General features: G+C 42.4%; 1 protein-coding gene across 1 annotated transcript in view; it reads right to left on the minus strand.

Annotated features, from left to right (window-relative positions):
* Positions 1–668: 668 nt before the first annotated feature.
* Positions 669–17601, minus strand: part of SLC35D4 (solute carrier family 35 member D4) — a 169891-nt gene continuing 152958 nt past the window's right edge. The window contains exon 15 of the mRNA XM_077492571.1: positions 669–4082. Coding sequence (XP_077348697.1) covers positions 4022–4082 — 61 coding nt within the window. The 3' untranslated portion in view covers positions 669–4021. The remainder of the gene's footprint in view (positions 4083–17601) is intronic.

Raw genomic sequence — 17601 nt, forward strand, 5'->3', positions numbered from 1 at the left:
AGACTGACATTCTGCAAAAAGGTACAGGGATTGGACTGCTGAGGACTGGGGTAAAGTCATTTTCTCTGATGAATCCCCTTTCCAACAGTTTGAGTCATCCGGAAAAAAACCTTGTCGTCCATAGAAGAAAAGGTGTACAGTAAAGCAAGAGACCATTTATGTGTGGGGTTGCTTCTCAGACAAGAGAGTGGGAAAACTCACAATTTTGAAGAAGAACTAAGAACACAGCCATGATTAAAGAATACTACAAAAACATCTTCCAAGAGCAACTTCTCTCGACCATCCATGAATAGTTTAAGTGGCTTGAGGAAAAAAACATCGAAATTTTGGGTCTATGACCAGGAAACTCCCCAGACCTTAATCCTATTGGGAACTTGTGGTCAATCCTCACGTTCCCAATGGGTGAACAAAAAACCCCACAAATTCTGACAAACTCAAGCATTGATTATGCAAGAATGGGCTACCATCAGTTAGGATGCGGCCCAGAAGTTGATTGACAGCATACCAGGGTGGGTTGTAGAGGTCTTGAAAAAAGAAGGGTCAACACTGCAAAGAGTGACTGCCTAAAATTAATGTAATTGTCAATAAAAGCCTTTGACACTTATGAAATGCTTGTATTTATACTTTAGTATACCGTAGTAACATCTGACAAAAAGATCTACAAACACTGAAGCAGCAGATTATTTATTTTTCTGTCATTCTCAATTTTTTGGCCAGGGCTGTATGGGTTGACTCAGTTTAACATATACAGATATTAGAAAAATAACTAAAGCCCCAAACACACTATCAGATTTTCTGCTGATTTTTTTCCTTCAGATTTACCAAAACCATATAATATGAGGTCAAACCTTAAGAATTTCAATTTGTATGCAATCAGGCAGGCCCTTGCACTACATGGTTTGGTAAATCTGAAGGAAAAACTCAGCAGAAAAACGGATAGTATGTATGGGGCTTTACAGCAGAAAGTCCCACAACACAAAATAGCTAGGATTTTTTAGGCAGAAGAGACATGCAAACATTTTTGTCAAAATTCCTATAATCTATCAGATTTGGTAGATTCTACGTATATTGCACCATGCAGTGAACAGTCCTGGCTTGGTAAAACGCCAAAAATAATGCGGGGGGCAATGTAAATGTTGTGTGCTTGTGCAGGAATTACATCACCAGTGGCCACCCAGTGAAGAGAAATGCTGTAGGACTCAAAAGCAGCAACATGGGAAGAAGTGGCAACTAGTGCCTAGACCTGACATCACTGGAGGAGAAACTATGTGGGGTAAGTGTGCCTCACTTGGCACATTATGGCAACAGCCCACCCACTATTAAGGTGGGCTGGTGCCATCTCAGATAGGGAATTAGCACACGTAGCAATAAGAACTTTTTTTAGTACAGTTAAAAAAAAGGGTTAGAACCCCCTGTTTTTTTTGTTCTTTCTATGTGTGACCTCATAGACAGCATTCCTTCCTGTTCCAACTGTTAAGGCCTCTTTCACGCGGACTGTCCGTTCAGGTCCACCTGTCCGTTTTTTAGGTGGACCTGAACGGATGCTCCATAGACCTCTATGGAGCAATGGACGTCAGCGGTGACATGTCCGCTGACATCTAACCCACTCCGATCCGAAAAAGTGTGACAGAGGAAAAAAACTACTTTTCCATCCATGTGCGGATCGAATCTGGCGACGACAGACTCTACGGTCCGTCTTCATCTGATCTGCACTAGGGGAGAGCAGTGCTCTGACAGGTCCGTCCCTGCACAGTGTGCAGAGACAGACATGTCATCTTCCTGCTCAGCTGGGATCGACGGAGCATACATGGACACGTCTGTGTGAAGGAGCCCTAAGTCTACAACAGAAACCTGACACATGGTATACGCCTTCCTGAATGTATCCAAAACTAAAATGAAAAAATATAGTTAGACTTCCACTTAAAATCATTTACTACCAAGACATTAACCGCTTGTCGACCAGCCACCGCAGTTATATTATACTGTGGCAGGTTGGCTCGACTCCGTGAATCGCCATAGGTGTACCTCGGGTTCGTACATGGCTTTCTGTGGGCGCTCACAACAATTGGCCAGTGGGGGAGCCTATTAGCAGGTCCAGCAGACTCTGTTCAGCAGCCGCCCACGAACGTTCCCCGCAGTGACAGAACGGGGATCTGCCTGTGTAAACAAGGCAGATCACGGTTCTGTCAGGAGATGACACAGAGATCCTGTATTTTTGTTATGCAGGAAGACGGATCTGTGCGTTGTCCAAGGCAGCCCATCCCCCACACGGTTAGTAAACACACCCAGGGAAAATACTGAACCCCTTGACCGCTCCTGATGTTAACCCCTTCCCTGCCAGTGTCATTAGTACAATGTCAGTGCATATTTTTAACACTGATCACTATATAATATGTCACTGGTTCCCCAAAAAAGTGTCAAAAACGTCAGTTAGGTGTCCGATCTGTCCGTCGCAATCCCGCTAAAAATCGCAGATCACTCCCATTACTAGTAAAAAAAATAATAATAAAAATGCCATAAATCTATCCCCTATTTTGTATGTAATAGCGCCCAATTTTTTTCAAAATTTAGTTTGTAGATCAAACACACCAAAAGTAAGCTCTATTTGTGGGGGAAAAAAAAAAAAAAGGATATACATTTTTTGGGGTACAGGAACGCACACTTGTCAGCTAAAGTAACGCAGTGCCGTATCGCAAAAAATGGCCTGGTCGGGAATCCTTCCGTGGCTGAAGTGGTATACCTGCAGAGTAACCCCAGTTATACACAGTCTGCTCATTGTATTTGGATGGAATCACTTAGCTTGGTTGCCATCATATATGTGGATTTATTTCATGCAGTTACACAAACTATTATGAAATAATGTGTCTGGGGTTTGGTTAACATTGGTTAACTAGTACCTGCACTGGATAGCGCCACCCAATGGTGTAACAATAGTCATAGCAGCCCTTCTGGCTGCTATGGGGCCTGCGAGTGGAAGGGGGGCCCATTAAAGGGGCTCTTGAGACAAACAGAAAATCAGTTTGCATATGAAGATAACACCAATCCAGTATTGTTTGTTTCTTCTGACACAACCCCTGCGCCCCTTGTGACATTTCCAATCAAGAAGAGGGGACCTTGGACATACAAGATGAGACTTCAGAATATTAGTTGTTGCTAGCCACAGATCCCCCTTTGCAGCATGTGCATAAGGGAGGAATTTGTTTAGCGGTCTTATGCTAACCATACACATTAAGATTTCTCAATTACCCTCTCGATTTTCCCATCTGCCCTAAGCAGAGAAGATGGCCAGATGTTGTATTCAGACAGATGCAGTGCCTGTAGTTGGTTTAGACATACTTTAAGTTAGGATCTATAAAAGCAGGAAAGGTTGCCAGCAGGGGCCAATTAAAATTCATCTATGGGTCTGCCATGATCTGTAGTTGCTGCTGCAGCCACCCACACATTGTTAAGTCTAGGTACCCGTCCGATAAGGTTAACTTAATCCCTGGTATACTTCAAAGAAAAACTACAGTGAGCCTGTCTACCTGTAATTCAGTCATTAGTACTTCCCCCCCTCAACTCTCAGAGGTTATTATCACAATGAGCAAAACCGTCTACAATGATAAATTACTACTTTGATGCCATTACAGCTCTAAACAGGCTACATTAAAACAAGTGCATGTTGCATTTTGCTGGTTTGAGCTAATATAGCAGATTTGCCAAGCAAAACACATACAGTATTGTTTCATAAAGCAATACAAAGTGCAATGATGATTTGCAAAGTTCAGTAATTCAGGAAAGTTGAGTGCCCAATCAGGTTTCCATTTACTGTTTTTAGTTTCGGATTGGCTGCTGTGGTTAACTGCACATGGTAGCGGTCCTTTGTGCTGCTGGTCCTGTGTGGGCAGCAAATGTTTAAGCTCTGGTACGTTGCTTGATTTACAGGTACTCGTTGATTAGCATTGATGAAATTCGCACAGACATATGGTATGACAGAAACGGACAGATCCGATGGGCTGGTCTTGTATCATGTACATCTTCTTCACACCCCTGACCTCTCAGTATATATTAGAAGAGCCTCTCCAAGGGAACATATCAGGAAACTACGGAAAGAAAACACACATGTTAAAATAAAGTTCAATAAGGGCAGGATCAATAAAACATAGGAAACTGGGTTACTATAGGTTACAGCCCATCAATCCTGATCTAAAGCTCAACATCATAGAAGACATTGGTTTACTCAAGTAGGTGAATCCGATACTCCCCGAGCAAATCCCAATTCTCTAGAATTCTCTGGAATTGAATTCTGCTGCAATTTGGTGATGACAAATGCTGCTGCAATTTGATGGGGACACATGCTGCTGCAATTTGGTGGGACACAGGCTGCATGAAAGGAGGGACTCCGCTGGGGGAACCTGATGTAAGGACGGACTCCAATGGGGAAACCTGATGGCATCTGGTGGCTGACGACGTGGCTAGTGACACGCTTAGGGCTCCCACTGATTCTGCATTATGGTGAGTTGAATGATTTCATTTTATATTACAATGTTATAATAGAAATAATGCGCTTCAATTATCCTGACACCATACCAACCATGGTGCGGGGAGGATTGAAGTGCTAACACCAGGTGTTTGAAATATCTTTATCTGCTGATTGTTAAACTTTCTAGAATACACATATTTCTATTGTTGTGTAGGATCTGGGCCCACTGTCCCTCCATCCCTCTCCCTCCTTCCCTCGTTCATCTCAGACACTAACCACACCACCTTAGAGCCACACCCACTATTCTGCTGAAACCACGACCATTTCACCAAGTGGGAGGGGTTAAAAAGGAAGGGCGGGGTCTGGCGCCCCCCATCCTAAAACTTCACCAGCCGCCACTGGCTCACACTACAAACAAGACAGTAAAAGTGAACCTGACCTGGCTTAACCACTTTATTCCCGGACCATTTTGCTGGCTTAAGACCAGACCACTTTTTACGATTCGGCACGTCGCTTTAACTGACAATTGCGCGGTCGTGCGATGTGGCTCCCAAACAAAATTGATGTCCTTTTTTTCCCACAAATAGAGCTTTCTTGTGGTGATTTTTGATCACCCCTTCGGTTTTTATTTTTTGCGCTATAAACAAAAATAGAGCGACAATTTTGAAAAAAAAACGCATTATTTTTTTACTTTTTGTTATAAAAAATATCCCCCAAAAATATATATAAAAAAAAAACATTTTTTCCCTCAGTTTAGGTCGATACGTATTCTTCTACATATTTTTGGTAAAAAAAAATAAAAAACGCAATAAGCGATTATTGATTGGTTTGCGCAAAAGTTATAGTGTTTACAAAATAGGGAATAGTTTTATGGCATTTTTATTAATAATTTTTTTTTACTAGTAATGGCGGCAATCAGCGATTTCTATTGTGACTGCAACATTATGGTGGACACATCAGACATTTTTGACACATTTTTGGGACCATTGTCATTTATACAGCAATCACTGCTATACAAATGCAGTGATTCCTGTGTAAATGACACTGGCAGTGAAGGGGTTAACCAGTGAGTGGCAGTGTAGGGGTTAAGTGTTCCTAGGGGCGTGTTACTAACTGTTGGGGGCTGGGCTTTCTTTTAGTGAACACTGATCTCTGCTCCAATGACATGGAGCAGAGATCAATGTCACTTGTTGCTAGGCAGAACTGGGAGATGCTGTTTACAATGGCATCTCCTAGTTCAGCCGCCCCGTGAGAAGATTGCGGGTATTCCCGCGGGACCCGCAACCGGACTCACGGGGGTCCCGACCGGCACGCGAGCGATGGCAGGGCGGCAAATTTAAAGGGACATACAGGTACGCCCATTTGCCTGCCCGTGCCATTCTGCCGACATACATGCGTGCGCCGATCGGGAAGTGGTTAAAATAATCCTAGGTAACAGTGCTGCGGTTGGGCCTGCAAATACCTATGTTAAGCATTGAGTCAGTCTCCATTTAGATCAGTGGTTTTCAACTACTGTCCCCAGGACTGACTAACAGGCCAGATTTGAAGTATTACCTTGGGGAGATGCAGACTAGAATACTGCAATCACTGAGCAGCAAATGGTATCACATATGATGTATTTCAGTTATCTTACAAACCCGGTCTGTTAGGCTCGATTCACACAAATGCGTTTTTTGATGCATTTTGCAGAAATGCAGGGAATTTTTTTTTTAAACATGGGTTCCTATGGAACATGTTCACATCAATGCATTTAGTGTCTCTGCATTTTATGAATGGGTCAGGGACTTTTTTTCCCGCAAAATGCAGCTTTTTGCATGTAATAGAATTCAATGAACCCGCATACAAAACACAATTACCGCGTTTTACCGCAATTTGCCAAGGAGAGGGCCGGGATGCCGGCTGCCGCGTCCTTAGCAATCGATGAGTCATCAGCTGTCAGCTGACTTCTCGCTGTATGTAAAAAAAAAAAAAAAAAAAACGAGAAAAAAAATGGCGTGGGGTCCCCCCGTTCCATGCCAAGCCCTTGGGTCTAGTATGGATTCGGAGGGGATACCCCACACCAATTTTTTTTTTTTTTAATGCCATGGGGCCCCCCCAAAATCCATACCAGACCTTTATCCGAGCATGCAGCCTACCAGGTCAGGAAAGGGAGGGGACGAGTGAGCGCCCCCCCCCTTCCTGAATACCAGGCCGCATACCCTCAACATGGGGGGACGCTCGCTCATCCCTTCCCTTTCCTGACCTGCGGGGCTGCATGCTCGGATGAGGGTCTGGTATGGATTTTGGGGGGACCCCATGCCATTTTATTTTTTATTTTTGGTGTGGGGTCCCCTCTGAATGCATACTAGATCCAAGGGCCTGGAATGGACCTGGGGGGGACCCCACGCCGTTTTTTTTCTCTCTTTTTTTTGCTGCCATTTTTTTTTTACAGCTGATGACTCATCGGTTTGCTAAGGACGTGGCGGCCTCCACCTCTCCTTAGCAACCAGCTACAGTGTAAAAAAAAAAAAAAGCAAAAAAAAAAAAAACAACAAACTGCTAAATGGCGGTAAAAACGCATGTCCAAAAACGCGGCAAGCACCGCAAAAAGGCACTGCAGAAACGCTGCATAGATGTGAATCGAGCCTTAGTGGGTCCTGAGGACAGGAGTGGAGAACCACTGATTTAGAACATAGGCCAGTGATGGCGAACCTTGGCACCCCAGATGTTTTGGAACTACATTTCCCATGATGCTCAACTACACTGCAGAGTGCATGAGCATCATGGGAAATGTAGTTCCAAAACATCTGGGGTGCCAAGGTTCGCCATCACTGACATAGGCTATACTGGGTATGACACATTGGTGGGGGGGAGATTTACTAAAACTGGAGCACTCAGAATCTGGTGCAGCCGTGCATGGTAGCCAATCAGCTTTCAACTTCAGCTTGTTTAAGCTTTGACAATAAAACCTGGAAGCCAATTGGTTTCAATCTAAAGCTGCACCAGATTTTGACTGCTCCAATTTTAGTAAATCAACCTCATTGTTTCTCTTGGTAAATGGAGTAGAAGGAGACTGAACGGAAAGTATGTATAAGCAGATGTGGGTGCAGAAATTAAAGTGAACTTTTATTATTCTGCCCTGCATTGACAAAGCACACTTTAGGTAACAGTTGCTTTAGAAATGTTTAGGCCAGTTCCAGGAAGCATCATGGGTAAATATAATGCCGCGTACACACGATCAAATTGTCCGGCGTACTTAGTCCCGCATTTCACTGGACAATCCGATCGTGTGTGGGCTTCAGCTGACTTTTTCAGCGTAAAGTCCGGCGGACTTGGAAAGTAGTTTTGCAGCCCAATCTTTCCGCCGGACTTTGGTTTCAGCGGACAATACGTTTGTGAGAATGCTAGTCCGGCGGACTAAGAATGACGCATGCTCAGAAGCAAGTACGAAAAGGAAGCTATTTGCTACTGGCTGTTGAACTTCCTTTTTCTAGTCCTGTCGCACGTGCTGTACGTCATCGCGCTAGCAATCGCCGGACTTTCCGTGCGTCCGTGTGTGTCCAAGTCCGTTCGGTAGAAAGTCCGCCAGACTATCCGCCAGATTGTTTGCCAGACTAAGTACGCCGGACAATTTGATCGTGTGTACACGGCATAAGCCAGTGTTTCTCAACCTTTTTTCAGTCAACACACCCTATAAAATTATGGACAGTCTCAAGGCGCTCCATTATAATACGTAAAAAAACTATTCTAATAGCTTTACACAATGCAGCCACATCCACACATAGGACACCCAACGTTAGAGGTGGTTTATTCTTCGAAAGAAAAAACACTTTTGCACACCCGGTACTGACTAGTATTCCAATGTTTCTCTTCTCCCTCAATTTCTCTTCATCAGTCAGCTAATGTGACCCCAGTGCTGAGGGAGGGGGGTATAGGAGGGTCAAACAAGGATGCTGTGTAGGCAACAGACATCCTCATTAACTGACATCATAGGATGCCAGTGTCTAGAAAGTCGTAATGGTGCATAATGAAAACTCGTGGCTTTGTGAAACTAAAAGGCAGGTTTAGTCCAAATGCTGCCTTATAAACAATTTTTGATACATTTTTTTTGGAAAGGCACCCCTGAAGAAACTTAAAGCACCCTGGTTGAAAAAGGCCAATATAGGCAACATAGTATACATGTATACTATGTAGGTTAAGTAGAAAATACAGTATTTCAGTGTTTTAGTGGAAGGCTTTTTAGTTCCTTCTGTCCCACAAAAACCTTACTGGTATACCGTTTCTGAATTTTGTTTTGGTTTCCAGTTTGGCAATGGCTGAAATGTATATCTTGCGTAATAAAATCTGTTTAAAACCACAGTATAAGCAATCTTGGAATTAAATCTTGCATGCTAGTTGCCTTATGAGACAATAAATTTCCTTAGTGAGTAATAACTGTAGAGTGAATTTGGAGAGGGTCATTGGTCTGGGCACGATGCCCTTCACAGCATGTGAAACTCGTGTAATTTTTAATTTGCCATGCCTCACTGCCACTTACATGAAACAAATGATAACAACGAGTGGTAGGACGTCTGGCTTTGTCATAAGTTAAATAGTAAGTCAGGGGACTGTGCTGTTTGTGAGGAATATTTAGCATATAAAACTATACTATAAGCATATAAGGGACATGAGTGGTATGTCATGTGATGTCACACTTCAATAACCAGAACAGTGCAAAAGATCAAACACACAATTACTAAAGTATCATAAAAGCTTTAACAGATTAATGTGATTTTAAATGTTTTAATTTATCTGCTTTTTTCTAAAACCAGTGTGCATTAATACAATACCTGTTAATTTGGCAATTCATTTCAAGATCATATAGGTGTGAAAAGAGTGGAGTTTAGGGGTGTATTTCAAGAGTTGAAAAGTACCAACTGCATGTAGAAGGAAAGTCTAGAGAAGGGGAGAGGTTTGTTAGAAGTCCTAAATATAGGGGGAGTGAATACAGGTGAAGATCAGGTGGTGCAAGGTAAAAGTTGCCCCTTCATGTCCAGGCCATATGAAAAAAAAATACAAAATATTATATTATAATTATATCTATGTATATATATATATATATATATATATATAAAATGTCTTCCTCAATTTAGGCCAATATGTATTCTGCTACATATTTTGGTAGAAAAATCCCAATAAGCGTACACTGATTTGGTTTTCACAAAAGTTAGAGCATCTACAAACTATGAGATATTTTTATTTCTTTATTTACTAGTAATGTCAGCGATCAGCGACTTATAGCAGGACTGTGATATTGCCGCCCTGCTATATCAGTGCTAAATATATGCACTGTCACTGTACTAATGACACTGGCTGGGAAGGGGTTAACATCAGGGGTGATCAAAGGCTTAACCGTGTGCCTAGCTAGTGATTTTGCTAGGGAAAGGCATGGATCCATTTCCCTGCTTTGCAGGAACACAGGATCCATGCCTCCCCTACTGACAGAACAGTGATCTCCATTATCCCTCAGTACCGAAGGATCAGTGGGTGCCAGCAGACATTTGAGTCCAAAGTACCCACAGATCTGCTGTGTATAACTACAGCGGGAGCGGGCCGCCGGTTGCGTCCATGTGTGCCCCTATCCGGACGTGCAGGATCATGTGCTAGGTATGCGATCCTGCCCAGCAGTGCCATTTTGGCGCCGTATATGTATGTTATACAGTCAGCAGGGGTTAAACAGACATTGGGGGAGACTAATGCCCCATACACAGGATCCGAAAATCAGATGGCAGATCGTCCGACTTTTTTGCTTACTAGTCGCAAGTAGAAATTGAATAGGTTGCTAAAGTCACAAAAATTCTCGCACGACAGAAAAAAAATTCTGAAGTGATGTCATGTGTTGTGGTGTATTTGTATTGTATTTTAGGACGACAACTGTACTGACTAAAACAAAAATCATACAATCTGGTATCGTACAAGGAAAATTTCCGTGCTCATCTGATCAAGTAACATCGGATGAACTGTCGTCATCAGCTCTCGAAAGCGATGTACTCACGATCAGATTATTGTACGATCGATTTGAAAGTTTTTCGTGCGATTTTCAGATCGTGTGTACGGGACATTACTATAACTGGAGAGTGCAAAATCTGGTGCAGCTGTGCATGGTAGCCGATCAGCTAACAAAAAAACCTGGAAGCTGATTGGTTTCTATGCAGAGATGCACCAGATTATACAGTGCCTTGCGAAAGTATTCGGCCCCCTTGAACTTTTCAACCTTTTGCCACATTTCAGGCTTCAAACATAAAGATATAAAATTTTAATTTTTTGTGAAGAATCACCAACAAGTGGGACACAATTGTGAAGTGGAACGAAATCTAGTGGATATTTTAAACTTTTTTAGCAAATAAAAAACTGAAAAGTGGTGCGTGCAAAATTATTTGGCCCCTTTACTTTCAGTGCAGCAAACACACTCCAGAAGTTCAGCGAGGATCTCTGAATGATCCAATGTTGTCCTAAATGACTGATGGTGATAAATAGAATCCACCTGTGTGTAATCAAGTCTCTGTATAAATGCACCTGCTCTGTGATAGTCTCAGGGTTCTGTTGAAAGCGCAGAAAGCATCATGAAGACCAAGGAACACACCAGGCAGGTCCGTAATACTGTTGTGGAGAAGTTTAAAGCCAGATTTGGATACAAAAAGATTTCCCAAGCTTTAAACATCCCAAGGAGCACTGTACAATCGATCATTTTGAAATGGAAGGAGTATCAGACCACTGCAAATCTACCAAGACCTGGCCGTCCCTCTAAACTTTCAACTCAGACAAGGAGAAGACTGATCAGAGATGTAGCCAAGAGGCCCATGATCACTCTGGATGAACTGCAGAGAACTACAGCTGAGGTGGGAGAGTCTGTCCATAGGACAACAATCAGTCGTACACTGCACAAATCTGGCCTTTATGGAAGAGTGGCAAGAAGAAAGCCATTTCTCAAAGATATCCATAAAAAGTCTTGTCTAAAGTTTTCCACAAGCCACCTGGGAGACACACCAAACATGTGGAAGAAAGTGCTCTGGTCAGATGAAACCAAAATCGAACTTTTTGCCCACAATGCAAAACTATATGTTTGGCGTAAAAGCAACACAGCTCATCACCCTCAACACACCATCCCCACTGTCAAACATGGTGGTGGCAGCATCATGGTTTGGGCCTGCTTTTCTTCAGCAGGGACAGGGAAGATGGTTAAAATTGAGGGGAAGATGGATGCAGCCAAATACAGGACCATTCTGGATGTTGGAGTCTGCAAAAGACCTGAAACTGGGACGGAGATTTATCTTCCAACAAGACAATGATCCCAAACATACAGCAAAATCTACAAAGGAATGGTTCACAAATAAACGTATCAAGGTGTTAGAATGGCCAAGTCAAAGTCCAGACCTGAATCCAAACGAGAATCTGTGGAAAGAGCTGAAAACTGCTGTTCACAAACGCTCTTCATCCAACCTAACTGAGCTGTTTTGCAAGGAAGAATGGCCAAGAATTTCAGTCTCTCGATGTGCAAAACTGATGGAGACATACCCCAAGCGACTTGCAGCTGTAATCGCAGCAAAAGGTGGCTCTACAAAGTATTAATGCAAGGGGGCCGAATAATTTTGCACGCCCCACTTTTAATTTTTTTATTAGTTAAAAAAGTTTCATAAATCCAATAGATTTCGTTCCACTTCATAATTGTGTCCCACTTGTTGGTGATTCTTCACAAAAAATTAAAATGTTATATCTTTATGTTTGAAGCCTGAAATGTGGCAAAAGGTTGAAAAGTTCAAGGGGGCCGAATACTTTCGCAAGGCACTGTATACTCTCCAGTTTTAGTAAATCAATCACAATATCTACATTTCATCATTTTCAACACAAAACTTATCAAAAAAAAAAAAGTGGTTTATTCCTAATCTGAGTATAGTTGTTGGCATCACAATGTAAAATATTATGTTTATCTAAATTAACCTTCAACGTGCAATTAGCAAAACAGTGAAAGGAAGCTGAATACAATATACAGTGAAGACGGAAAGTATTCAGACCCCCTTACATTTTTCCACTCTTTGTCATATTGCAGCCATTTGCTAAAATCATTTAAGTAAATTTTTTAACTCATTAATGTACACACAGCACCCCATAATGACAGAAAAACACAGAATTGTTGACATTTTTGCAGATTTATTAAAAAAAGAAAAACTGAAATATCACATGGTCCTAAGTATTCAGACCCTTTGCTCAGTATTTAGTAGAAGCACCCTGTTGATCTAATACAGCCATGAGTCTTTTTGGGAAAGATGCAACAAGTTTTTCACACCTGGATTTGGGGATCCTCTGCCATTCCTCCTTGCAGAGCCTCTCCAGTTTTGTCAGGTTGGATGTTAAACATTGGCGGACAGGCATTTTTAGATCTCTCCAGAGATGCTCAATTGGGTTTAAGTCTGAGCTCTGGCTGGGCCATTCAAGAACAGCCACGGAGTTGTTATGAAGCCACTCCTTTGTTATTTGAGCTGTGTGCTTTGGGTGATTGGTTTGTTGGAAGGTAAACCTTCAGCCCAGTCTGAGGTCCTGGAGAAGGTTTTCGTCCAGGTTAACCCTGTACTTGGCCTCATTCATCTTTCCCTTGATTGCAACCAGTTGTCCTGTCCCTGCAGCTGAAAAACACCCCCACAGCATGATGCTGCCACCACCATGCTTCACTGTTGGGACTGTAATGGACAGGTGACCACATACAGCTTAGAATTAAGGCCAAAAAGTTCTATCTTGGTCACATCAGACCAGAGAATCTGATTTCTCAGCATCTTGGAGTCCTTCAGGTGTTTTTTTTCTGCAAACTGCATGCGGCTTTCATGTGTCTTGCACTGAGGAGAGGCTTCTGTTGAGCCACTCTGCCATAAGGCCCCGACTGGTGGAGGGCTGCAGTGATGGTTGACTTTCTACAACTTTCTCCCATCTCCCGACTGCATCTCTAGAGAGTTCAGCCACAGCGATCTTTGGGTTCTTCTTTACCTCTCTCACCAAGGCTCTTCTCCCCCGATAGCTCAGTTTGGCCAGATGGCCAGCTTTCGGAAGGGTTCTGGTCCTCCCAAGCGTCTTCCATTTAAGGATTATGGAGGCCTCTGTGCTCTTAGGAACCTTAATTGCAGCAGATTTTTTTTGTAACCTTGGCCAGATCTGTGCTTTGCCACAATTCTGTCTCTGAGCTCTTTAGGCAGTTCCTTTGACCTCATGATTCGCATTTGCTCTGACATGCACTGTGTGCTGTAAGGTCTTCTATAGACAGCTGTGTGGCTTTCCTAATCAAGTCCAATCAGTATAATCAAACACAGCTGGATTCAAATGAAGGTGTAGAACCAGCTCAAGGATGATCAGAAGAAATGGACAGCACCTGAGTTAAATATATGAGTGTAACAGCAAAGGGTCTGAATACTTAGGACCATGTGATATTTCAGTTTTTCTTTAATAAATCTGCAAAAAATGTCAACAATTCTGTGTTATTCTGTCAATATGGGGTGCTGTGTGTACATTAATGAGGGAAAAAATGAACTTAAAATGATTTTGGCAAATGGATGCAATATAAAACAAAGAGTGAAAAATTTAAGGGGGTCTGAATACTTTCCGTCCCCACTGTATAAATTTACTTTGCGAGCTGCTAGGTTAAACCAAATATATCAATTTGCTTATTAACAAGAAACGTAAATGAAAGCTGCTACCGTACCACTTTCCACACTTTCTTATATCTGTGTTATACAATACTAGGATAAATAATAACAGTGCAGCGCTTTCTACACATATAATCAAAATGCATAAATCAAATATACAAACAGAAATGTCAATTCATTGACATGTGATTCTTCAATAATTCTCTCTTTACTACTTGTTTTAGTGCTTCTACTTATTCACACCAGTGCTTTAAACATTAAATGACAACACTGGATGTGCTCAACTAGAGACCTAGCTGTTGGCATCACACATCCATTATACCAGTTGCCAATTAAAGCTTCTGGTTTACAACCCAGCCCAGCCCTATTCCACAAAACCACTTACAATAGGCAAAGACTCTGAATCAGCTGTATGTAAAGCTGGTAAAAGACAAAGGCCAAAGAGGTACGAATTAAAAGAAAAAAAGTTTTGGATTTAGAAAAAACAAAAAAAACTTTACACACCTAGGTGGATGCAGCATCAATCCGATGCTGCATCCGATGCTGCATCCAGAAATAGAAGTTTAAATTTAAATTTGCACAGCACATAGAATGTCTATTTAGTATGTATGTATTTATCTCTTGATATGCACCAATATGAGGAAAAAAATCATATGCCATAAAAATGTGTACATTAGGGAAAAAAGCCTGTTTCTGTGCGTGCTGGGCCACATGCTAGCCATTATATACAAGGAAAATCCATTTACAACTAAATCCTCCTTGACTGAAATTAGAAACATATCCTAATCTGCTGGAGGCCAACATCTAACTTGTACCTCTTAACTGAGAAGCATATCCATAGCTCACAATTAAAATGAGCAAGTACACAAAATTAGTTTACGCGTGACATTGGGGGAATTATCAAAAAGAGTGGCACAAGCACAAGCTTGCACCACTCTTCTAGACATAAAAAATGGAGCAGATGCTTCTCCCAATTAACAAAAGTGGTGCCGTGCCCTGTTCTGCCATGTCCAAGACAGGTAGCACAGAGGATGGAGAGCTGGAGCCGCATGCTTCAATCTCTCGGCCTGTCCCAAACTCCCTGCTTGACTCAGAGTGGGAGGGGGGAGCAGGGCTGTAGATTCTACAGGCTCTGCTTCTGTGGTGTAATCTCTGCACATGCAGAGAGATGAATGTGGGCTGCCTACTAACTGTTCACATTCTGTACAATAAGGTCACACCTGGTGTGAAGCTCCAGGAGTTTTCGCTCTGGAAAGCTGCTGTATTCCCTCTGTTAATTAGGGACAGATCTGTACTAGTTTCTAATTCCTTCTGAAATAGAAACTGGTATTGGTGGTGCAGATAGATCCAAAACAGGTCTATCTGCTTAGTTAATGTGGATCACGCCACTCCTGACAGTTTTACGAGGCCCGTTTACACCTGAGTGATTTTCTGCTTGAAGCTTGTAGCTCTAAAACACTCAACAAACCAAATCCCATTCATTTCGATGGCCCCTGTTCACATCTGAGTGTTCTGTTGCCTGAAGCAAAACACCTGAAGCTCAAAGTATATGAGCCTCTTTTTGGCAGATTACAAGTGTTTTTGTTCCCATAGACTTCTATAGAAATGCTTAACTTGAGCAGAAAACGGTCAAATGGCAGCTCTCTACCTTTTATTTCCTCTCCCTCTCCTTGCCCTAGTACTTTCTAAAACACCTGAATCTTTAAAACACTTGTGCTACACTTCTAAAATGTTTTTAAAAAGCTTGTAAAAAGCTACAAAAAAATCTTAAAAAACGCCCGAAAAAAGGACAGTAAATTGATATGCTCAGGTGTGAATGGCGCAAAACAAGCTTTGGCTGTACTTCTTATGCATTTCCCCATGGATTATGTGCTTGGAGTTTACATGTTCTTGCTGTATTGACATGTTTTTCTTCTGGGTAATCTAGATATTCTCCTACAGCAAGATAACACATTTGTAGTAAATGACTTGGGCCCCTTTCACACTGACGATCCGTTCAGGCCCGCCTGTCAGTTTTTCAGGCGGACCTGAACGGATGCTCCATAGAGCTCTATAGAGCGTCGGATATCAGCGGTGACATGTCTGCTGACATCTGACCCGCTCCGATCCGAAAAAGTGTGACGGAGGAAAAACCTATTTTTCCATCCGTCTGCGGATCGGATCGGGTGACGACGGACACTGCGGTCCGTCGTCATCCAATCTCCCATAGGGGAGAGCGTCGCTGTGACAGGTCTGTCCCTGCGCAGTGTGCAGAGACGGACCTGTCATCTCCCTGCTCAGCAGGGATCGACGGAGCGATCCCCGCTGAGCAAACGGATATCCACGGGGCGGATCACCACTGATCCGCCCCGTGTGAAAGGACCCTTACACCTCAACTATAAGCTCCAGGCACCCCAGTATTATCTGCAGTCCTAACTCTATAAATGTTGAGGGCCTCCATAGTGGGTGCACATATATAGTATAGTAATAGATTGAGGGCAGGTTTGCCTGGAGGGGCCCACTTCTCAAAAGGCACAGTGGCGCACTAGGCACCCAGCAAATAGCACAATGGCAGCAAAGGTGTCCAATGCATCCCCTCACCAAATAACCAACAGTACAAATGGCAACTCCCCAAACCCACAACTGGCCTGAACAGCAAGGAACACATGGAAGGGCGACACATGCCAAACAAAAACAGAAAAATTCCCAGCTCAACTTACCAGTCAGCCTGCATTAAACCAAATTGTCCTGTCACAGGTCATGCTAAAAACAGGAGATTGGCTGCACACATTTGCAAATATATGCGTAAGCTGCAACAAGACCCCCCTCCCCAGTATTATCTACAGTCCTAACTCTATAAATTTTGAGAGCCTTTAAATTCCTTCTAACCTTCCCCTTCTATGTAATATACTGCATTTTCTGGCAGATCTCATTATCAGTTGTAATATAGATTTGAACACCGTCTGTCCTCACAAAGGGTTGAAGGTCTTAGGGCAGTGTGCTAAAAGACCTCTGATGTCTCATTAAAGGGAATGTGTCAAGCAAGCATTTAAACCCTCTCTCTAACCTCCCCTCCCCTCCCAACCCAATACCTCATATTTTATGAAAATTATTGGATAATATATTGTATACTATTTTAGGGGATGATAAATAATATTCAGGCCCCGAAATTAGTTTTTTAAACAAGTGTACAAAAAAAAAAAGCTCACACAAATGGATATGAAAGGGTTAAACTCCCGCTGACTTTATCAATACTATCAGTGAAATAAGTATGTTGGCCAAGTTTTATGAGTATGCAGATAAGCTGGAACCAGTTATATTAATCCTAATAGCACATAGGTGAAAGCATGAGATCATTGAATAATCCTGTACAGAAAAATTCTGTAAAATATTTTAGAAATGCTTGGGATAAACATACAGCTATGCCAAGAATGATTACAGGACCAGAAATAACTTTGAAGCAGACAGACCAATGAAAAATCTAGGTGGATCCACTAGACTTTATCCGCTGTC

Source organism: Lithobates pipiens, unplaced genomic scaffold (genome assembly GCF_037356315.1).
Source record: "Lithobates pipiens isolate NorthernLeopardFrog02 unplaced genomic scaffold, aLitPip1_a1.2 Scaffold_19, whole genome shotgun sequence".
Taxonomy (NCBI): domain Eukaryota; kingdom Metazoa; phylum Chordata; class Amphibia; order Anura; family Ranidae; genus Lithobates; species Lithobates pipiens.